Source organism: Nyctereutes procyonoides, unplaced genomic scaffold (assembly GCF_905146905.1).
Source record: "Nyctereutes procyonoides isolate TBG_1078 unplaced genomic scaffold, NYPRO_anot_genome, whole genome shotgun sequence".
NCBI lineage: Eukaryota > Metazoa > Chordata > Mammalia > Carnivora > Canidae > Nyctereutes > Nyctereutes procyonoides.
Genome location: NW_026575131.1, coordinates 3,101,818 through 3,125,514, shown reverse-complemented (window position 1 = coordinate 3,125,514; position 23,697 = coordinate 3,101,818). Strand labels below are relative to the sequence as shown.

Here is a 23,697-nt window from a genome sequence, read left to right as displayed (position 1 = left end):
CATGCAAATAGATGTCAAAAAAAGCTGAAGTAGCAAAGAAGGGCACTATACATGATCATAAGGGGAACAATCCAACAAGAAGACCTAACAATTGTAAATATTTATGCACCTAATATAAGAACAGCCAAACACAAAAACTAACTAATAACAAACATAAAGAAACTAATTGATAATCATGCATTAAAAGTGAGGGACTTTAATACCCCCACTAACATCAATGGACAGATAATCTAAACAAAATCAACAAGGAAACAACAGCTTTGAATGATATATTAGATGAGCTAGATCTAACAGATACATTTAGAACATTCCATCCTAGGGGTACCTGGGTGTCTTAGTCAGCTAAGCATCTATCTGTGGCTCAGGGCATGATCTTAGGATCCTGGACTTGAGCCCCATGTCAGCCTCTCTGCTCAACAGGGAGCCTGCTTCTCCCTCTCCCTCCGTCACTCAGTTCCCACTAGTGCTCGCTCACTCTCTCTCTCTCTCAAATGGGTAAATAAAACCTTAAAAAAAAAGAACATTCCATCCTAAAACAGAATACACATTCTTTTCAAGTGCACATGAAACATTCTCCAGAATAGATCACACATTAGGCCACAAAACAAGCCTCAACAAATTCAAGAACATGGAAGTCATATCATGCATCTTTTCTCACCACAATACTATGAAACTGGAAGTCAATCACAAGAAAAAACAAAAAACAAAAAAACAAAAACAGAAAGACCACAAACACTTGGAGGTGAAATAACATGCTACTAAACATGAATGGGTCAACTTGGAAATAAAAGAAGAAATTAAAAATACATGGAAACAAATGAAAACAAAAATGCAAAGTTCAAAGCCTTTGTGACACAGCAAAAGTGATTTTAGGGAGGATGTTTAGAGCATGTGGCCTAAAATCCTCCCTAAAATACAGACCAACCTCAAGAAGTGAGAAAAATCTCAATAAACAACCTAACTTTACAACTAAACGAGCTAGAAAAAGAAAAAACAAAACCTAAAGCCAGCAGAAAGAAAGGTATAATAAAGATTAAAGCAGAGAAAAAATGACATAGAAACTAAAAAAACAATAGAATAGATTGACGAAACCAGGAACTGGTTCTTCAAAAATAATCAATAAAATTGATAAACCCCTAGCCAGACTTATCAACAACAAAGAGGGAGAGAGAGAGAGAGAGAACCCAAATAAATTAAGTCACACATAAAAGAGGGGAGATAACAACCAACACCACAGAAGTATAAACAATTATGGGAATATTATGAAAACTATATGCCAACAAATTGGACAACCTAGAAGAAATAGATAAATTCCTAGAAACATATAACCTACCAAAACTGAATCAGGAAGAAATAGAAAATTTGAACAGACCAATTACCAGCAAAGAAATTATAAGCCAGTAATCACAAAACTCCTAACAAACAAAAGTCCAGGACCATTTGCTTCAAGTGTAATTCTACCAGACATTTAAAGCAGAATTTTTTTTAAAAAATTTTTTTATGATAGTCACAGAGAGAAAGAGAGAGAGAGAGAGAGAGGCAGAGACATAGGCAGAGGGAGAAGCAGGCTCCATGCACTGAGAGCCCGACGTGGGATTCAATCCCGGGTCCCCAGGATCGCGCCCTGGGCCAAAGGCAGGTGCTAAACCGCTGCGCCACCCAAGGATCCCCTTAAAGCAGAATTAATATCAATTCTTCTCAAACTATTTTAAAAAAATAGAAAAGAAAGGAAAACTTCCAAATTAGTTCTTTCAGGACGTTATCCTGATACCAAAACCAAATAAAGATACTGCAGAAAAAAAGAACTATAGGCCAATATCTCTGATGAATATAGAATGCAAAAACTCTCAACAAAATAATAGCAAATCGACTCCAACAATACATTTAAAAAAAAATCATTCACACACACAAAAAAATCATTCACCACAATTAAGTAGAATTTATTCCTGGTTACAAGGATGGTTCAATATTTGTAAATCATCAACATGATTCATCACATCAATAAGAGAAATGATAAGAATCATACGATCGTTTCAATAGATACAGAAAAATCATTTAATAAAGTACATTTATTCATGATAAAAACCCTCCACAAAGTAGGTTTACATGAGATGTACCTCAACATAACAAAGGCCTTATATGAAAAACCCACAACTAATATCATTCTCAGGTGAAAAACTGAGAGTCTTTCCCCTAGGGTCAGGAACAAGACAAGTATGTCCATTTTCACCACTTTTATTCAACATGGTACTGGAAGTACTAGCCACAGCAAACAGACAACAAAAAGAAATAAAAAGCACCCAAGGAAGTAAGGAAGAAGTAAAGTAAGGAAGAAGTAAAACTTGCACTATTTATAGGTGACATGATACTATATATAGAAAACCTGAAAGACCCCACCAAAAAAACTGCCAGAATAAATGAATTCAGTAAAGTTGTAGGATACAAAATTAATGTAAAGAAATCCACTGCATTTCTATACACTAATAATGAAGCAACAGAATGTAAAATTAAGAAAACAATTCCATTCACAATTACACCAAAAACAATAAAATATCTAAGAACAAACTTAACCAAAGAGATGAAAGACTTGTATTCCTACAACTATAAAAACATTGATGAAAGAAATCCAAGATGACCTGAAGACATGGCAAGGCATTCCATGCTCATGGATTGGAAGAAGAAATACTGTTAAAATGTTTATACTATCCAAAGCAATCCATACACTTAATGCAATGTCTATCAAAATACCAAGAGCATTTTTCACATAACTAGAACAATCCTAAAATTTGTATGGAATCACAAAAGACCCCAAGTAGCCAAAGCAGTCCTGAAAAAGAAAAGCAAAGGTGGAGGCATCAAACTCCAGACTTCAAGTTCTATTACAAAGCTGCAGTAATCAAAACAGTATGGTATATGTCCCCAGGGCATGGTTGCCGAGTGGGGAACCCAGATGGCCACCTCTGCCTAATGGGAATAAAACAGTGTTCCCCTTCTTCCACTGGCAGATTTAAAATGGAAGATTTAAATAGGATCCAGAGTCTCATAACTTAATATCTAATATGTCCAATATATAATTCAAAAATCACTTATCATACCAAGAACCTGGGAAATCCCATCTAAAGTGAGAAATGACAATCAACAGATGCTAACACCAAAGTGACATATCTTGGAATTATCTGACAAGAATTTTAAAGCAAGTGTGAACATGATTGAATCGAATGAAAAAAATTTTAAGTTTCATCAAAGAAACAGAAGATATAAAGAAGAACCAAATGGAAATCTTAGAATTGAAAAATACAATGACTGAAATTTTAAAACTCAGTGGATGAGTTCAATAACAGAAGATAAAACAATATAAGGTACCCAATCTGAAGAACATAGAGTAAAAAAAAATGAACAGAACTTTAGGGACCTGTGGGACTATAAAAAATGAACTAACATTCATGACATTGGAGTCCCAGGAGCAGAGAAGAAAAAGGAAAATGCTAAAAGGTATTTAAAGAAATAATAGCTGGGGCATCTGAGTGGCTCAGACTCTTGAGTTCCACTCAGGTCATGATCTCCGGGTCCTGGGATCAAGTCCCACATGGGGCTCTGTACTCAGCACAGAGTCTGCTTTTCTCCCTCTCTCTCTCTCTCTCCCCCCCTGCCCCTCCCCCCCCACTTGCACACACATGTGCTCTCTCTCTCAAATAAAGAAAATCTTTTTTAAAAAAAAAATAGGGGATCCCTGGGTGGCTCAGCGGTTTGGCGCCTGCCTTTGGCCCGGGGCGCAATCCTGGAGTCCCAGGGTCGAGTCCGGCGTTGGACTCCTGGCATGGAGCCTGCTTCTCCCTCTGCCTGTGTCTCTGCCTCTCTTTCTATGTCTATCATAAATAAATAAATAAATAAACAAATAAACAAATAAATGTAAATATAAATATGAATATGAATATAAATATAAATATGAATAAATAATGGCTGAAATCTCCCAAATTTGACAAAAAGACATAACCTTAAGTTTCAGAAAACTGAGTGAACCCAACAGGATAAACCCAGAGACATAGAGCCAAACTTCTGAAAACCAGAGACAAAACAAACTTCTATTGGGAAAGAACAATTCAAATGACAGTTGATTTCTCAGCAAAAAACCATAAAGGTCAAAAAAAGTGGCATGACTTTTTTCAAATGCTGAAGAAAAAGAAATGTGAACCCCAAATTCTAAATCAAATGAAGCTAGCCTTCAGGAATAGAGGAGAAATGAAGACATCCTTAGACAAAGAAAAACTAAGAGAATTTGTTGTCAGCACATCTACCCTAAAGAGTGACTAAAGGAAGTTCTTGAAACAAATAATTTTAAAAGAAAAAGAAATCTTGGAACATCAGAAAAGAAAAAAGAACATTAGAAAGAGCAAATCTATAGGTAAATACAATACACTTTCTTTTTCCTCTTGAGTTTTCTAAATTGCATTTGACAGTTGAAGCAAAAAGTATAACATCATCTGGTGTGAGTCTCAGTCTATGTAGAGGAAATATTTAAGACAATTATAAGTGAGATAGGGTAAACAGATTTGAAGGTTTCTAAACTTCACTCTGACTGGAAAGATGTTGACACCTGTAGACTGTGATAAGTTATGTATGCATAATGTAATTTCTGGAGCAACCACTTAAAACCTGTACAAAGAGATACATTCAGAAATACTGTAGATAAATCAAAATAGAATTCTAAAAAGTTTTCAAACAACCCACAGGAAGGCAAGAAAAAAAAACAAAAAAAAAACAAACAAACAAAAAAAAAACCAGAGAAAACAGAAAATGAATGTTAAGATGGCAGACTTGGGTGCCTGGATGGCTCAGTCAGTTAAGTGTCTGCCTTCAGCTCAGGTGATAATCCTGAGGTCCTGGGATCAAGTCCCAAGTCAGGCTCCCTGCTCAGGGGGGAGTCTGCTTTTCCCTCTCTCTGCCCCTCCCCCTGCTAATGTTCTCTTTGTTTTCTTTTAAAATGACAGACTTAAACTCTAAAATATCAATAATTACATTAAAAGTAAATGGCCTAAAAAAACAATTGAAAGTGAATTAAAATGGGCAGCCCCAGTGGTGCAGCGGTTTAGCGCCGCCTGCAGCCCGGGGTGTGATCCTGGAGACCCGGGATCGAGTCCCACGTCAGGCTCCCTGCATGGAATCTGCTTCTCCCTCTGCCTGTGTCTCTGCCTCTCTCTCTCTCTCTCTCTCTCTCTGAATAAATAAATAAATAAATCTTTTTTTTAAAAAGTGAATAAAAATGACTCAGCTAAATGCAAAAGCATTATGCTGAATGGAGCAGGGGAGCCAATCTCACAAGGTCACATGCTGGGTGTTTCCATTTATATAACTGTTCATTTTCTGGGACTGCCATAATAAATTACCAGAAACTGAGCAGCTTAGCACAACAGAAATTCATTGTTCTGAATGCTAAAAGTGCAAAATCATGGTGTCAGCAAGGCCATGTTTCCTCTGAGGGTGCTAAGGAAGGATCCTTCCTTGCCTCTTCCAGCTTCTGGTAGGCCCAGACATTTCCTGCCTTAAGACAGCATAATTCTTCATTACATGGCATTCTCTCTACATCTCTTCATATAGTCTTCATTCTGTCTACGTCTCTACATCTGAATTTCCCTTTTTCATAAGGACATCAGTCATATTGGATTAGGGCCCATCCTGATGACCACATTTTAACTTGATTACCTCTGTAAAAACCTAATTTCTAAATTAAGTCACATTCTGAGTTCTGGCAGTTAAGTGTTCAATATGCCTTTTTGAGGGAACACAATTCAACCCACAACAATAACATTCTCAAACTGACAAAATTATGGAGATGGAAAACACAGTGGTTAAGGATGGTGCTAGGTTTGGAAGTAATTGTGACAATAAAGGGGTAGGATGAGAGATCTTTATGGTGATGGAAGAGTTCTGTGTCTTTTTTTTTTTTTAAGATTTTAATTATTTATTCATGAGAGATGTAGAGAGAAAGAGAGGCAGAGACACAGGCAGAGGGAGAAGTAGGCTCCATGCAGGGAACCTAACGTAGGACTCAATCCTTGGGTCTCCAGGATCACACCCTGAGCTGAAGGCGGCGCCAAACAACTGAGCCACCCGGGCTGCCTGAGTTCTGTGTCTGGAGTACAGTGACAGTTACATGGGGGATCCCTGGGTGGCTCAGCTTAACTGTTTCTCAGGAAGCCACAGGAAGATGTGGTCCAGCAAAACCAGATAGCAAACCAAGCATGAGGAGCACAGAATCCAGGAGACAAGGATCCCACCAGAAGAGGAAAAAGGAAACTCCCAGGATAAACATCAGTGCTGAACCCGGTTGGTTCAAAATAGTGAGCTCCTATGGGAGCACTCTTGCTGTGTTCATGAAGCCTGGGTGCTCCTTCTGAAGGGAGGATTACTACCTGCATTTGAAGGACACCTGCAGTGTAGTGAGGAGGCATCAAGAATTAGTAGCTCCTGGGCACCTGGGTGGCTCAGTGGTTGAGCATCTGCTTTTGGTTCAGCGCATGATCTCAGGGTCCTGGGTTTAAGCCCCACCTGGGGCTCCCTGCTCAGCGGGGAGCCTGCTTCTCCCTCTGCCAATGTCTCTGCCTCTCTCTGTGTGTCTCTCATGAATAAATAAATAAAATCTTAAAAAAAAAAAAAGAATTGGTAGCTCCTAAACCCAGGAACCTAATCTGTCATGTCTCACTGTGAGATCCTACATGGTGAAATGGAGATGACGATACATCTCACATAAGGCCATTGGAGGGATTTAGAGATGACATGTAATGGGCAACTGGATGGGGAAAAATGCTCTCAAATCAGTTCTTCTGGCTCATTCTTACCTCTAGTTCATGGTGGGGAACAGGTTGTGATGGAAGACAGGAAACACACTTGATCTTTATGGTCAGGGGGTTTAAGTCCTGCTTTTGCTCCTCGGTCATGATAGGAACTTCTGTTTTTAAAGTCAGAAAACAATCTAAAATGCTGGCAGACTTCCCTCTGCCACGACTCACAACAGTTTGCCATCCTGGGGGGTGGGGAGGAAAACACACACAGCATTAGACTGTTACTCATGACAGCCCCAAGACAAGCACAGAGGGATCAGACAACCTGCGAAGAGCCAATGATAAATTATAACCAAAAGAAGAAAACGTAAAAAAAAAAAAAATTAATAGAATTGGCAAACACCTACTGGCAACATTATATATATGCCAGTTTCTCAAACTGAGGTCCTGTAAGTTACCTAAGAGAATTCAATTGTGGTGATTTAATTTTGATGATCATCTTGTAATATTATAAGCATTTCCTGAATCATCTACAGGAATACCGATGCTTGGATGGTACCCTCAAGCAGTCTGATTTACTTAGTCTGGCACATAGCCTCCACTCCAAGGGTTTTTAAAAGCTCCCCAGGCAGTTTAGAACCATCATTCTAGTACAGTAACTACTGGCCATGTGTGGCTACTTAACTTTAAATTAAAATGAAGGACAACTCAAAATGCAGTTCCTTCATCACATGAGTCATATTTCAAATGCTCAGTAGCCATGTGTAGCTATGAGCTACTGGACCAGACAGCACAGAGCTAGAGTAGTCCCATCACCGCAGAAAGCTCTATTGGAGAGTGCTGCTCTAGGCAATTATTTTAGAACAGAACACATTCAAAAACACATAATGCCAGTGTCTCTGCTACGGTGGCCAATGGTGCTACTTTAACTGGTGTGGTCCAATGAGAAAAGCATAGGTACTGATGTAGAATGGAACTGGGACATTGGAGCCAAATCAAGCACGGTCACCTCCTGCTATGACAGTTTTGTTATATAGCACAACTAGGGAAAGGGGTGGGTGAATGGAGCCACTGCATGGCACACAGGTAGCTGTGAGAATATTTTTCTCATGAAAGGGGTCCATGCATTTTACCAGGTAGAGACCTATTGGTGTGGGACAGGATGGGGGTAGGTAAAACCCTCCAGCTGTTCAAGAAGAGAGGCCTGGGCTCACATCCTGAACCTCTTAGAAGCTCTCTGAGGCTTAATTTCCTCAAGTGCAAAATGGGCAGAGATCCTGCCATTCTTAGGGTGAAGAGGATTAAGAGGGTTGATGTTTGCAAAGGTGCTGGGAACACCATCCAGCACATAGTGCATGCTCAAAAAGACCAGATCTATTCCCTTCACGATGCTTGTGAACATATTCCTAAAGCACACAAAAGCCCAGTCACTCACGCTCAGAATGAAGAGTCCCTTCCAAAACAAGTCATGGGCCAGTGGTGTGCAGCTATGTGCACAGGCCGTGAGCATGGGGCCATGTGCAGCTCCTGGGGACAGCCCTCAGTGCTCCCATGTCTTTCTCTCCAACAAAGCTAACCCATTAAGGCCATAACTAACCATGATTTGTATTCTAGAATGTTGTAAATATTTTCATGGGAAAGGCTGCCCAGTTTAGAAGAAATTTCAAGTGCAAACATGCACTCAGTCATCATTCAGGGGTCACCTGGGTGGTTCAGTGGGTTAAGCACCTGCCTTTGGCTCAGGTCATGATCCCGGGGTCCTGGGACCGAACCACCCCCCCCATGTCAGGCTCCCTGCTCAGTGGGGAGTCTGCTTCTCCCTCTTCCTCTGCCGCTCCCCCTGCCTGGGCTCTCTCTCTCAAATAAATAAATATTCTTTTTCCTAAGATTTTATTCATCTATTTGTCTGAGAGAGAGAACGCAAGAGTACAAGCAGGGGGAATGGCAGGCAGAGAGAGAAGCAGGCTCCCTGCCAAGCAAGGAGCCTGATGGGAGAGTTGATCTCAGGACCCTGGGATCACATCTGAGCTGAAGATAGACACCCAACTGGCTGATCCACTCAGGTGTCCCATATAAAGAAAATCTTAAAAAAAAAAATCACCATTCAGAAACTTAGGGAAGCTGAGATCCAGAGATGTTAAGAAATTATCCAAGGTCTCCTGGTCAATAAGCCATGGAATCCATGTCCAAACCAGCCCTGCCCACCTATACTTGGCCTCTCCACTAAGCAGTAAAAACAAGAGTTCATTCCAAACACAGAATCTTTCTGGAATCTTAATGGGTTCCTGGCCAATCAGTACACACCACTAAGGGATACAACGCCAAGGGCCTAATTTGAAATTGAAGATGATTACCAAAAGTGATCATGCTGGTTTTGGAATAATCTTACGCTATTATTTTATGGCAAAAACAAATATACAGTTAGCCTGCCAAGCCAAGGTCCTTCTTTGCTTTTGACCATAAACCATGATATCAGTACAAGGGAGGAGGTTTATCTTTCTGTCTTCCTTGCTGGACGCCCAGCGCCCTGTATCCAGCCCACCCAAATGTTCTGACAGAGACAGCTACCACCTCCACACCAGTGACCTCTCTGAGTCCTACTGTGTGCAAGAGTCCCTGCTAAGCAGTTCATACACACCATCTCCCGTGACCCTTCCTGCAGCCCTCTAGGGTGGGAATTCTCACCCCTCTTCTACAGATGAGAACGCGAGTTGAAGGACTCAGAGAAAGTGGGCAACTTGTTCAAAGTCTGTTTGTCACTGGTGCTCTAGGAATAACTGTCAGGGCCAGGACGGCACAAATTGGAGAGAAGGGAGACCCAGACAACTCTTGGCTTCACCCTGCTGGAAATGGTCATACCAAACCGGTTGAGACCATCTGAACTGCTCCTTCCTCTCACAACAAAATTAAGAAGCAAAGTCACCTTAATGCAAAGTTAGCAGGTCATCTGGAGCTCATCCACCCAAAGGCAGGGGTTTCTCTTGGGGATTCAGCCCACAAAGCATCCCCCGGAGATGTCTGCTCCCAGCAGGAGCATGCAACCACTGCTGGAGACGCTGAGTCCTCCTGGAGCACAGCCTCAGAGTGGGCAAGAGCCTCTGAAAATTCACTTCTCCAGAAAAGACTCCTGTGTCAGTGAAAAGCTAAGACAGCCTCAAAGGCCCAACTTTAGGTAAAAACTGATTTTCAAAAATCCATTTAAAAGTGAAAACTAGAGGGATGCCTGGGTGGCTCTGCCAGCTGAGCATCTGCCTTGGGCTCAGGTCATGCCCTCAGGGTCCTAGGATGGAGTCCAGCATCAGGCTCCCCGCTCAGTGCAGAGCCTGCTTCTCCCTCTGCCTCTGCCCTGACCCTGGTAGTGTTTCCTCTCTCTCTAGCTCGCGCTCTCTCTCAAATGAATAAATAAGATCTGAAAAAAAAAAGTGAAAACTAAAAAGATAATAGTATTTATCAAAACGTATCAACATCAGCACAAGAACTTGTGAAAATTGTGATTTTTCCCAGCACCTGCGGGACAACTTCTATGAGGTAAAATCACAAGTGGCCGCAGGGGTTGCCCATCTCGACAGCAGCCTAAATTTCTGCAGGTTGGCCAGCAGAGGGCACACATCCACCCTGATGGCCCAAGCAAACTCACTTACGAGGAAGCAGGCAGGCAATTATTTTCTCTGAAAAGAAAAAAAGGGTCTCCCCCCATATTACTATTTTTAAGATGAAGTCACATAATTTTACCCAAAATATATTGAGCTTTCCATTATCAAAACGTACAGATACAACATGCAAACCTACTTATTATTTGTCAAACCATAGAAAATCTAGTTTCTAAATTGTGATAGATCTTACAAAGCAAAAGAACGAAACTCCTGTTCTGTCCCAGACCTATGTGACCTCAGGTGAGTTGCTCTGCCTTCTGGGACTTGAGTCCTCCCAGAGCAAGGGACAGGCACCCCAACAGCACCCCTATGAGTTCGCTGGCAGATTCCAAGTTTGTCTCGAGCAGTAAATGACATGATGGCAGAAATACTGACTCCTTTCCCCATTTCCTCCACTAGATGTTTGCATAACAATCTGCAGGAAGGTGTTTATAAAAAGCGGCATCTTATTTTAGCAAACAGGATCAGGACAGTTATTCTCACAGGTTTCTTTGGAATCAGTCCTGAGTTCAAATCCTGGCCTCACCCTTACTTGCTGTGTGATCTTGAGCGATACACGTGACCTCTCTGTGCCTCCCTTTTCTCCTCTGTACAGTGGAGACGCTTACCTCCACTTTGCTGAAGTGACTGTGAACGTGAAACTAGGTGGCGGAACAGAGGCTTGGTCAACGCAAGCATCCTGTTTATGGACATCCTGGCCATATGTGACAAGATGACCAAAACCTGTTGGGACCAGGGGTAACCACCTGCGAGGAGTGGCATCACCACCAGCTCAGTGGAGAAGGCACCATGCTTCCAATGTCCTTCCACCTTGAGGTCAACTTCCTCCTCCTGAGATCTTTTCCTTCTCTTCTGGCTCTTCTTTCTCCCCTCTGACTCCTTCTGTTTAACTGTGCAATCAAAGGAAGGAAATAAGTGTTCAAAGGAGCTCATATACAAGCTACCATATGTGAATGCACACATGCTGCAGAGATTCAGAAAGGTGCCTTTGTGCTGCTGCCCTGCCCCAGCACCCTGAAGAGGTCTAAATATGGACAGCTGACTGGTTGTCAGTTAACAGGCAGAGGGGGCTGAGGTTGGATGATGATCACAGCACCACCAGATGCCAAATTTCTCCCTCAAGTCAGCTCTTAACCACAGTGTAGGGCTGAGGTTCAGGCTTTGGAGTTGAATCACAAGGTTCCAGAACCACATCTCCCCCCTTACCCATTCTGAGCCTCAATCACCTTATCTGGAGAATGGAGGCAACAGCAATTTTTAGGGTGTGAGAGAAGTAAATGAGCAAAGCTACATAAATACTCAGCTTAGATCCAGAAAAAAAAAAAGAGACAATAAGATCTATATGTCTATGGTAATTAAAGCCATGAGCTAGTTGTTCCGTGATATATATAAAGACCAATGGAACAGACTATCAAAAGCCCAGAAATATACTGCATGCATAAGGGGGACTCAGTAGATGCCAGAGGTGGTGTTTCAGATCAGAGGGAAGGATGGACTAGTCCGTTAATTGTACTGCTATCCATTTGGAGGCAAAGGAAATTACTTGGCACCTCATGCCATATGCAAAATGAATGGCAGACTAACAGTGGAAAACAAAAAACTTCAAAATCATTAGAAGAATACATCAGCTCTACTGATGTCTGGATGAGGAAGGATTTCTTAAACTCTATCAAAAGTACAAAATAGGAATAGTTAATGACTGGTGTGAAAAACAAGACAGCGTACATAAAGTAAAAGTTACCCTGGCCTCTGATGTTTACAGGCATCTAAGTGGCAATGCGTAATTATCCAGAAGATGTGAAAAATAGAGCTTATGGAACAGCGAGAAAAAATGTAAACCCAGGGGCTCCTGGGTTGCTCAGTCCATTAAGCGTCTGCCTGCAGCTCACGTCATGATCTTGGGGTCCTGGGATTGAGCCCTCAGTCGGGTTCCCTACGCAGCAGGGCCTCTGCTTCTCCCTCTGCCTCTACTCCTCCTCCCCTATACCACTTGTGCACTTGCTCTGATAAATAAATAAATAAATAAATAACAAACAATCTTTTTAAAAAAGTGTAAAACCCAACAGAAAAATAAGCAAAGAAACAGGACAGGCAAATCACATAGGATTGTGACCAAATAAGCGTATGAGATGCTATCAACCCCACGAGGAATCAGGAAGTAAGCCCCTGACCATGCCAAGCATGGCTGATAACGTGAAAAAGCTGGAATTCTCAGGACTTCTGTCAGGAAGGCAAATAGGTACAACCAGAGAGTAAACCAGCAGTATCTCCTGAAGGGTCAAGGTGCGTTTCCCAGGCCCTGTGATCCCACTGGACAAATGCCCTAGACTCTCTGGAACATGCAAATAGAGACCTGCACAAGGACGCTCACTATCACAATGTTGGTGACAGTGGGAAATTGGAGACAACCCAAATGTCCCTCAGTGGGGAGTCCACGGGTGACGGATGGCACATCCATCTAATGGGGCATCTACAGAAGTTACAAAGAAGGAGCTGCTGGAGCTGGTCTTACATATATAAACACAAATAAATCTCAGAATCAAACTTAAAGCAAAGAGTAAGTTGCAGGAAGGTACGTACAGTATGAAATCATCTCTGTAACTCATAAAAACAAAAATCAATACAATGTTGTATGGATGTGTCAGAAAGAAAAGGGTGGCAGCGAAGGGTCACACCAATTTCTATGCAGGATAGGATATGCTTTAAAAAGGATCCCTCAGGGATCCCTGGGTGGCACAGTGGTTTAGCGCCTGCCTTTGGCCCAGGGCGCGATCCTGGAGTCCCGGGATCGAGTCCCACGTCGGGCTCCTGGCATGGAGCCTGCTTCTCCCTCTGCCTATCTCTCTGCCTCTCTGTCTCTCTGTGTCTCTCATGAATAAATAATAAAATCTTTTTTTAAAAAAAAAAGGATATGCTTTTTAAAAAAAGACTATTTAAGAGAAAGAGAAGGAGAGCATAAGTAGGGGGAAGGGCAGAGGGAAAGGAAGACCCCTCACTGAGCAGGGAGCCCTACACAGGCTGGATCCTAGGACCTTGGGATCAGGCCCTGAGCCAAAGGCAGATGTTTAACCAACTGAGCCACTCAGGCACCCTAGGGTATGCTCCTTAAAAGCACAGGGTACAAAGGAAACAAACTGTATCTGTAAGCTTTTCTTTCTCAAAAAGAAGGAAGGAAGAGAGGAAGGAAGGAAAGGAGGGAAGGAGGAGGGAGGTGGAGGGAGGGGAGGGAAGGGTAAGGAGAAAAGATGAGGAAAGAGCAAGGAAAAAAAGAGCAAGAAAGAAATTAAGAAAATATGGCAAAATATTAACACCTAAATTGTAATACATTGTTGTATTTTCTGTGTATTCTATTTGTTTCAAAATAAAAAGGATGGTTTGAATAGCTCATTAAAATGCTTATGGAACTTTTTTGAAAAGCAAGGCTGTTTAAATCTTTTTTTTTTTTTAATTTTTATTTATTTATGATAGTCACACAGTGAGAGAGAGAGAGGCAGAGACATAGGCAGAGGGAGAAGCAGGTTCCATGCACCGGGAGCCCGACGTGGGATTCGATCCCGGGTCTCCAGGATCGCGCCCTGGGCCAAAGGCAAGCGCCAAACCGCTGCGCCACCCAGGGATCCCAAGCAAGGCTGTTTAATCTGGAAAAGAGAAAACTCAGAAAGGGTTGAAGGTGTGCAGATATGAAAGTATGAACTAGTCTTTTAGGGCCTTAAGAATAGGAATGTGAGCAACTGTGTTTGTGAAGCCTGGCAGAGAGCCCGCGGCAAGCAGTCACTTCTCTCTGCAGTTTCCCAATGTTCAACTCAAACCAGGAAAAGCAGATTAATTGATAGAGAGTTAAGGAAATGATTTGTAGCAGTTACAGCTGTACAAACAGGAAGTGGGCCACCCCAGGAGGCAGCAAGTGCACCAGCTCTAGAATATTCCACCCCATACTGGAAACCTAATTGCTTGCTAAAAAACTGGTGAGGAGAACAAGGTCAAGAATGAAGACATCAGGGATCCCTGGGTGGCGCAGCGGTTTGGCGCCTGCCTTTGGCCCAGGGCGCGATCCTGGAGATCCGGGATCGAATCCCACGTCGGGCTCCCGGTGCATGGAGCCTGCTTCTTCCTCTGCCTGTGTCTCTGCCTCTCTCTCTCTCTCTGTATGACTATCATAAATAAATTTAAAAAAAATTTAAAAAAAAAAAAAAAAAGAATGAAGACATCAATGTAGTGGCTTATGAGGACCATTGCCCCTCGGTCTGTTGCTATGACTGTAAGCTTCTGTGTGAGTGACTCCTGCAAAGTGGGACGCCATTTCCCTCATTCCACCATAAGAAGCAAATAACTTGGGGCACCTGGGTGACTCAGTGGTTGAGTGTCTGCCTTTGGTCAGGTCATGATCCTGGGGTCCTGGGATTGAGTCCCACATCAGGCTCCCAATGCGGAGCCTGCTTCTCCCTCTGCCTGTGTCTTTGCCTCTCTCTGTGTCCCTCATGAATAAATAAATTCTTTTTTTAAAGAAAGCAAATAACTTATCTTCCAAGATTCTTTCCATAACCTCGTTAGTGCTTCCCCAACATTAGTATCTGTCAAATAGGACAGTAGTTATTTATTTGAAAGTCTACAGCCAACATTAGAGATTTTCATGCTCCCCGTGTTCATGACACCATGAGTCAGGAGCACAGAAACATTGATGGAGTGAGGAGGGATGTAGTGTGGTTGGGTGGGATGAAGTGGGTAAGTGAATGGGATGAAATGGATGGATGGGTGGGTGGTGGGGATGGCTGGATGAGGTGAGATGGAGTGTTCTTTCAATTTCGAGTAACATTGGGTCAGATATCAAAGAATCTTTCTAAAGTATTCTGAATTTGAAATATTTCATAATTCTTCCAAGTCTAGTTATATTATAAAATTCCAAAATCCCATCCTAACTTACTTTGAAATTTTTGCTTTTCTAACATGTTTGTTAAGCTGCTAAATGATGATCTTTCAGTTAATTCCTTCACCTCCGTCCCAGCTACTGCTCCCAAAGAAACAGCTGTTTCTCTTGATATACTCCATCTAGAAAATTCCCAAAGAGAAAAATAAATGAAGGTAAAAAAAAAAAATCAGAGATCAGATCTAAGAATGTATTCACTGGACTAAATGTGAGAAGTTGTTTTTTTTTTTAATGACATTGCATTCCTCGAGCCAATTCTTCTTAAATTGCAGTGTGCATACGAATCACCTGGAAATGCCGTTAAATAAAATTCAGGTTATGGCTTAGTAACCTGGGGTGGAGCTGACATTCCACATTTTTAACAAGTTCCCAGTAATACTAATGCTATTGCTCTGCAGACCACACTTGTACTATCAATTTCTAGCCAACTAGAAATATTATGGAAAATAATATATATTTTATAAAAGCAGTCAAAATTCAATCCAACATCTAGAAAAAAAAATAATTATTAAAATCATAGAGGCAAAGCTGAATTAGGTGAAACGATATACCATAATCATGGATAGGAAAACTTCACAATGTAAGAAGGTCAATTCTTCTCAAATCAACACAAAAACTATTTTTTAAAAGTCAAGATTTTTTAATGACATAGCCTCTTTGTTCTCCACATCCCATTCTCCCAAGCCACCAGCTGGGCCTCCATTCTACCTCTGGTCCCCACAGCATCCAAGGAATCTCTTTCTCCGGGTCCTTCTTAGGCTCCAAAAGCAAATGCATTCACAGCAGGAAAGGCTGTGGACTTGGTGATCCAAAGATATGGGTTGGAGTCCTGGCTTTACCTACACTCCCAAGATTCCCAAGAATTCCAGTTTTAAAACCTTGAGCAAATCGCTAACCACTCTGTTATGTTGTGAAGAAAACGGAAATAGTAACACCACTTCACAGAGTGTCCATGATGAGGATTAAGTGAGATAAACCAACACGTGCAAAAGCATGGTGCATGTTTGCCTTCATAAACACAAGCATTCCTTTCTCTCTTCCTTTAATGTCACCTGGATTGCATGAGCTCAGACTTAAGTAAAGTTACTAAAAATCCACATGATTCTTGGTGAGAGTCTGTACAGCTTGTACAAGAAGGGGTTCTGCTCCCACTCCCCAAAATAACATGGGTCCATCCTTACCGAACTGTAGTAAGATCTTCCATTTTGAGTATCTTTTCATATTCCTCGGAGATCTTGGAAAAAGTTTCAGACTCTGCTGGGTGAGAATCTGATAATATTTATTAGCAAATGGACTTCTTGTTCCATTCTAGTTCATTGAAAAACGAGGGCCCTTTACCCATTTTGTAATGCCAGTCACCAGACAGAGGGATGGGTGTGTGGTAAGCATAAAAAAATTGGTTAATTTTTAATGAGTAAATGAATATACAGACTTGATGATTATTTGGACAAATGGAGGCAAGAGGAGGCCTCTAGTTTCTTATAGAACAATCCACATGGGGGGGAAAGAAAGAAAAAAGTCTATTATTTATCCAGTGTCCAATTCATCACTGTTTATATTAGTACTGAAAACACTCCCAAGAGCTCTACATTCCCACCTATAAGGAATGTTACAGTGCTACCAGCAAATGAAAAATTATGTAGTCACCATAAATGGAGTTTATGCCAAGTTCTTAAGTAAATAGGAAACTGTACATGGTGACATATTAATCTCAGAAAACAAAATTATGTATCCAGGACAAGATCATCTGTGTAAAAAAAAAAAAAAGAACCTTACAACAAAGGAATTGGCCAAAATTATATAATAACTCAAATATTGCAATGCTTGTTCCTGGTGATGGACCTATAGATTGTTTTTTCTGCTTGTCTTATACCTTTCTATATTCACTAATTTTTCTTACTCCTTTTTTTTAAGTTTTATTTATTCACTCAGGAGAGACACACAGAGAGAGAGAGGCAGAGAGACACAGGCAGAGGGAGAAGCAGGCTCCATGCAGGGAGCCTGACGTGGGACTCATCCTGGGTCTCCAGGATCACACCCTGGGCTGAAGGCAGCGCTAAACCGCTGAGCCACCCAGGCTGTCCTTCACTAATTTTTCTAAAAAAACCCCACATATATAGAAAAGTCTTATAAGTCATAAAATAAAAATTAAGCAAAGAAAAAGGTTCAGTGACAAAAAGTGATCGCATTGAGAGCAGCTCTGTTTTCCCAGAGTGAGCTAGCACCAGCCGGAGATGCTGATACACACGAGGGACAGCAGTATACATGCACGGCACCAGCAACACCAATCCAACCCTGTCCCTGCCCCAGATTCACACCTAACTTGTCCGCAGGGATCATCTCCACTCACCATGCAAAGACTTTGTGTGCTTTCCTGCTTTTTCTGTTTTCTCTCGTGCATCCTCCTGGTTCCACTCCCCTCTGATGTGTGGACCCTGTGCAGACAATCTTCTCTGACTTAAAACCAAATTTTTCACTTCTTCTAGAATGCAGGAGAAGAATCATTGACTAGGTTAATCAGAAATGCTTACAGAACACCTTCCATGTGTACGGCACTCTCCTGGTGCCGGAGATGGAGCATGTGGGTAAGACAGGCAGGGCCACTGCCCACCAGGAGTAGTTGCACAGGAGGCTGCTTCAAAATACTAACTGGCAATGGCTTCTTCCAAACGAGACCACTAAGTACTTGACCTGTGTGGTTCCATTTAAGCACCACACTTCACTTGAAGGAAGGCACTTCCACTTGCCCTATTTTACAGATGGGGAGTATGACACTTCTATAACTTTCCTGTGGTCAGAGAGCTGGTACTTATTAAGTCAAAACTACCAGAGAGCTGGTACTTATTAAGTCAAAACTACTCCTTGCAGTCAGCTAGGGAGATGAGCCTTCTATCTTTCATTTCTATCAATACAGGACTCTGCATGTTTGTAGCAGCAACCACTAGGTGAGGAATAATGAACGCGCCGAGGGAGTGAACGAATGAATGCAGATAATAGAAGATGCAGGAAAGAGTTGAAAAAAAAGGAGGTGCAATTGGATTCAGTGTTGAAGGACAGATACCAATATAAAAAGGTGCAGAGCAATGAAGTGCCAAGGTCAAAGCAGTGATATAGACAAGTCAATGGTAGGAGAGAGGAGATAGGGAAGAAACCTGGATGCAGAGGGAGGAGCCAGCTGAAGGGGTAGAAAGTCCCAAAAGACACAACACAGGCAGGGCACCAACCAAGTGTTGGAGAGAGAGACAGCCAAGAGCTGAGGGCATAGCAGTTGCCACACATGACTTCAAGGCTTCACAAATGATAGTCTTTGTCCAGGACTGAGAAACCAAGAAGTTGAGCAGATTTAATAGAGGAGACAGGCTAATAGATGGGATGTTCCATTCAAGACCAGCAAGCCAAAAACTGACAAGTTATGACATGGGAACTATGGTTCACCCAAATATGTTTCCTATCCTCTTTGTAACATGAGCCAACCTCTCATGCCATTTCTGGCTTCCCGAGAGACAGGAGTATCAAGAAAATAGCTTTAAAAGTGAAAAAAGGCAGGGCTTAAGATGACACGTGCACCAGATGCATTTTCATCAAAATGTTCTCCTGGGGCACCTGGTGGCTCAGTAGTTGAGCATCTCCTTTTGGCTCAGATTATGATCTCGGGGTCCTGGTATCAAGTCCCACATCAGGGTCCCCACAGGGGACCCTCCTGCTTCTCCCTCTGCCTATGTCTCTGCCTCCCTCTCTGTGTCTCTCATGAATAAATAAATAAAATCTTTTTAAAAATGTTCTCCTTACATATAAAACACACAGGGAAATGTTAACAATGACTATCTCTGGTCCGGCATCATGGGATCTTATTTCTTTCTCTCTTGTCCTAGTCAATTTCTCTCTCTCTCTTTTTTTAAGATTGCTTTATTTGAGAGAGGAAAAAAAAAAGGCATGGGGAAGGGGCAGTGGGAGAGTGAGAAGCAGACTCCACAGTGAGCACAGAGACTGTCATCCCACAACCCCGAGATCATGACCTGACCTGAAATCAAGAGTCAGACACCCAGCCACTGAGACACCCAGGCACCCCGGTGCTAGTCATTTCTAAATTGTTTTTCAAAGTGAACATTCACAGCTTATGGAAAAATGATTTAACATAAGAGGCAGTGATGCCAGGCTTGAGATGGGGTTTGAGGAAGAGCAAGTGCTGTCATTTCAAGAATACTCACAAAGGCCCATGGCCCTCCCTGCAAGGCCTCCTTCCTTTTCTGACCAGCTGATTCCATTTACCCTTCCAGACTCGGCTCCTCTGGCCCCTTCTCAGGGAAGCCTTCCTGATAGACCCGCCCCAACACCCCTGCTCCAATGTGAGCTCACTTCAGGGCAGATGTTTACCAGAAATTCTGGCTCAGCAGCTCTGGGGTAGGCCCTGGAACCTACATCTAGGCACACTCCAAATACATCTAAGAGAGGTGATTTTGAATGCCACACTTTGAAGATGCGGGTCTTTCCTTTGGTCCAAAAAGAAAAGTCACCTTGAATGCCATTTTCTCACACAGAAACCCTACAATGAGTAGTGTAGATATAAACAAGTGATTCTCAGCCAGGGGTGAGTCTGCTTCTCTCCCCAGGAGACATTTGGCAACGTCTGAAGAAAATTTTGGTTGTCACAACTGGGAGGCTACTCCTGTCATCTAGCAGGTGGAGGCCAGGAGTGCTGCTAAGCACAGGGAGCCCCCACAACAAGGAATGGTCTGACCCAAAATGCCAACAGCACCAGGAAACCTCAGGTATAAGTGAAAGATGAACAGTCAGAAGCAGCAAGCCCCCAGGGCCAGAAAGGCTCCTCGAGAAGGCAGGCTGGAATGCCCGAGAAAGCAGAGGGTTTCTAGTCACACAAAAAACGGGTTCCGACTCACACCCTTCAGGCAGGTGTCAGTGTTCTTTGCTCACTGTAAATTGGGGGGTAACTATACTTGTCTGAAGCCACCAACAATAGTGATAATAGCACCATACTCCATCCATTCTCGGATGCACCTTGCCATGACCTTTTCACATCTCTAAAAACTGGATACATCTTAAAATTAATGCCACGGCCTAGTTTAATTGATAGCATTTTAGTACAGCTTCTAAATTCTTTAGCGACAACACACACCCTCTTTATTGCTGGAGGTAGGGGGACATTCCCATCCCTGTGCCCCAGGTGCATATAACCAGAGGAAGTGGAAGGGTGCCCAAGGCCACTGGCTAGTTCAAGATGGGAGACAGGTTGGATTAAGCTGGCTGACTTCAAAGCCTGGATTTTTCCACTCCTCCTAGCTCTCTCCTTGGAAGTGAGCTAAAGAGGAGACTTTCTGGTATTGATAAAATATTTACCCAAATAAGAATCTAGAAGGTCTAATACGGTTGTCTCAGGATCATGGGATTTTAAAGTTTTCTCTTGTTTCTTGGTGTCTTTTTTTTTTTTTTTTTTGATAGTAGCTAACACCCATGTCAGGAGACATGTGAGTGCTTCCTGGGAACAGAAGTCCAGAAATGTGGTGGAGGCAGAGGTGGTGACCAATGTGCATGCACAGACACTGCCCACCCACAGACACAACTCCATGAGGCGCTACTTCCTGATGCTCAAGCTTGTCCTGGACGGATGGTGCACCACGGACACACAAATCAACATGTGCCCTGGGGAAGATGAGATGAAGTAAACGAGGGGACAGTGGCTCTGCTCCTGTTACTGGTGAGAAGTCACGCACCTCTAGCAATGTTTCAAATAAAACACAAATACTCGACTCACCACAACATCCTGTATCTTCTGAATACCCAGTTGTCTTTAACCGGTAATACTTGACTTTTCTCGAAACCTTGTCCTTGGTGTCCCAGACCCTCATGGTTATTTTGTGAAAATTAATTTTCTTTAGTAATTCCTTCGTCATGTTGATGTTGAAAGTCTGCGTCCATGACACCCAGACTTTGTCCCCTTCTTGCCAAGGCCTTACTGTCTGTGTCAAAGAACACCGAGAGGCCTTAAGTGTGCAGGACTGGGAGGCTCAGCAGCCTGAGATTCCTCACCCCCGCCAGCCTCAGCCTTCTGAGCCCTGCTCTCCACCTGCCTGCCTTTTGTACCCAGCGCTCCCCCCAACCCCGCCCCCAGCTCCCACCTCACTCAGGAAACAAGTGTCCCAGCTAGAGCCCATCACACTTCTGGGTTCATCAGAAAAGACAAAGCAATTACCTGCAAACCGTGCCCTTTCTGGTGACTTCCAAACACTGACCCAGAGTCAGATCACAGGCAGGAGGGTGGGAGTATGTGCGGGCAGGCGTGTGTGCGCACATGGATATACACAGGTACTCATACAGAGAAGGAAATCACAAAAGGAGCAAAAACTTTGAACCACCAAAGAAATTACTAGATAAAGATATGTAAATAGAAAGCTCAGTAATTGGTATTTTTAGGTCAGTGTGGATTCTCATTCAGTAGGTCTGGCAGGAGGGATCCCAATATTCTGCATTTCTAGCAAGCTCCAGGGGAAGCAAGCACACCTTATGCAGTATTAGACTATATACAAGGTACACACACACCTTAATTCCTGAATCCAGGAACACTTTGGCCACCATTGGAAATACCACCATGTCAACTTTTTTAGGCTCCCCATCATCTGGCAGAAGGAAATACTCAATGTGGTAGTAACGGCGATACTTTGCAGTAGGTTTGTCCATTTTAGGGTGTTTCCTATATTTTTCTATCAAAATTGTATATTTTCCTTTATAACCTAGAAGACATGGATTTAATGAGTCTTGTTTGAACCTCACATGGCAAAGTACACCCATCTCCACAGTTCTCTAGAACCAAGAAAGAGCCTGATGCTGTGGAAGAACATCCACTCCTGTGCTGCTTGCCCTGCTTGGGGGCTGAGATGCAGGTCCAGTCCGTCTAGCCAGTAGAGTTAACAGGGTCTGCACTGGACATCAGGGCACAAAAATTCAGTGCATGACTCTGAGAGGGAGTGTCTCTTTAAATTTTTCACCTGAGGTGCTTCACCTGCCTTCCCCGGTCTTGGCAGTAAAAAAGTTCAAGTTCCCCAGAAGATAGGTCAATTCGAAAGAACTCTAAAAGAGTTCTTTACTCTGCCCCTAATCTTGGCGTTCAATCATGTGATTCACTCTGGCCCAAAAAATGTTAGCAGGTGCGGGAGGTGCCCAAAGACCTGAAGAGTTCTTGGATGTTTGGGCTTGCCCTCTTGTTAAGGAAAAGCAGAGACACACAGAATGTGTCTGGCCGACCCACATGTCCAGCAGAAGGATGAGAGGCACACATGAAGCAGAGCAGAGCCACCACAGGGAGCCTAGCCTGGATCCCCCCACCTGCCCATCCAGGAGAACAAGGGATTTGCATTTGGAGCCCTGGGCTTGGGGAGTTGTTCAAATTTGTTACACAGGATTTGGGGGGCAAAAGGTAACTGATATGCCTATACATTCAGAGATTTTAATTCAGCACATCTGAGAATTTAAACACGGAACCTGGTGATGGATAGCCAGTTTATGGGAAGAAATGCCCTAACCTCTTTCTCATTCATTCATCCACAAATAGAATAATTAGGGTTGTTGACAGTTGCTAGGCCCGATAGATTAAGCACATGGAGTGTATTTAATCACTCACTTGCCTAGCCCACAGTGGACCCCCTAAAATTGCAGTTTCTTTCCTGAGCTCTGCTGCTGGCATTGGGCACCCCACTTGGGGGAGACAGTAGACGGAGCCTAGGTGCCCCAAACCTCTGGGAGAAGGTCATCTGTGCACTCCCTTTTTGAGTGGGTGTTGGGATTCAGCTCTAGCACTTACCAGTGTTCACTGGGAGGGCCAGTGAGATGATGAATTTGCAGGGAACCACCTGGGGCACATCAGAGTTGAAGGTGCTGGCGGGCCCATATGAGGACTCGCTGCTGAATGGGTGCTCAGAGTCTGACTCCTGGACTTGGGCTTTGACCTTCAGGTACTCCTCCATATCACACTCACTCCCAGACTGGTAAAAGCTGCCCATGGAGGACATGGGCCCCATGCTCACCCTGTCCTCATCCTCCCACTCCCAGGCGTGCAGCGACATTCTGAAGAGCACCCACAGGCGTGGCACTCCTGGCTGCAAGAAAATAAAGGCACTGCTGTCACCTCCCTCTGTTCCCAGGAGGTAAGCTTCACCTCTTTCAAGATGACTCACTTTTCCCCTCCTTCCCTTCCCTGTCCTGGGTTGAAGGGTCAAGGCCTGGGACACTGCCTGGCACACAGTAGGCACTCAACAATGAACCACAGAGCATGATGGCTGGCAGTAATCATAAGTATCCCCAGTTTCTCCAACTTGAGTCTATCCTCCCC

At 43.1% G+C, this 23,697-nt stretch overlaps 1 protein-coding gene across 1 annotated transcript in view; it reads right to left on the bottom strand.

Annotated features, from left to right (window-relative positions):
- The window catches only part of CFAP92 (cilia and flagella associated protein 92 (putative)), a 57,884-nt gene extending 34,453 nt beyond the window's left edge, over nucleotides 1-23,431 (bottom strand). The window contains exons 1-8 of the mRNA XM_055343902.1: nucleotides 23,170-23,431; nucleotides 21,912-22,102; nucleotides 21,118-21,331; nucleotides 17,707-17,835; nucleotides 16,538-16,625; nucleotides 15,354-15,478; nucleotides 11,179-11,322; nucleotides 6,837-7,021 (exon numbers count right to left, since the gene is read on the bottom strand). Of these exons, the coding sequence (XP_055199877.1) occupies nucleotides 6,837-7,021; nucleotides 11,179-11,322; nucleotides 15,354-15,478; nucleotides 16,538-16,625; nucleotides 17,707-17,835; nucleotides 21,118-21,331; nucleotides 21,912-22,102; nucleotides 23,170-23,431 (1,338 nt within the window). The remainder of the gene's footprint in view (nucleotides 1-6,836; nucleotides 7,022-11,178; nucleotides 11,323-15,353; nucleotides 15,479-16,537; nucleotides 16,626-17,706; nucleotides 17,836-21,117; nucleotides 21,332-21,911; nucleotides 22,103-23,169) is intronic.
- Nucleotides 23,432-23,697: the final 266 nt, after the last annotated feature.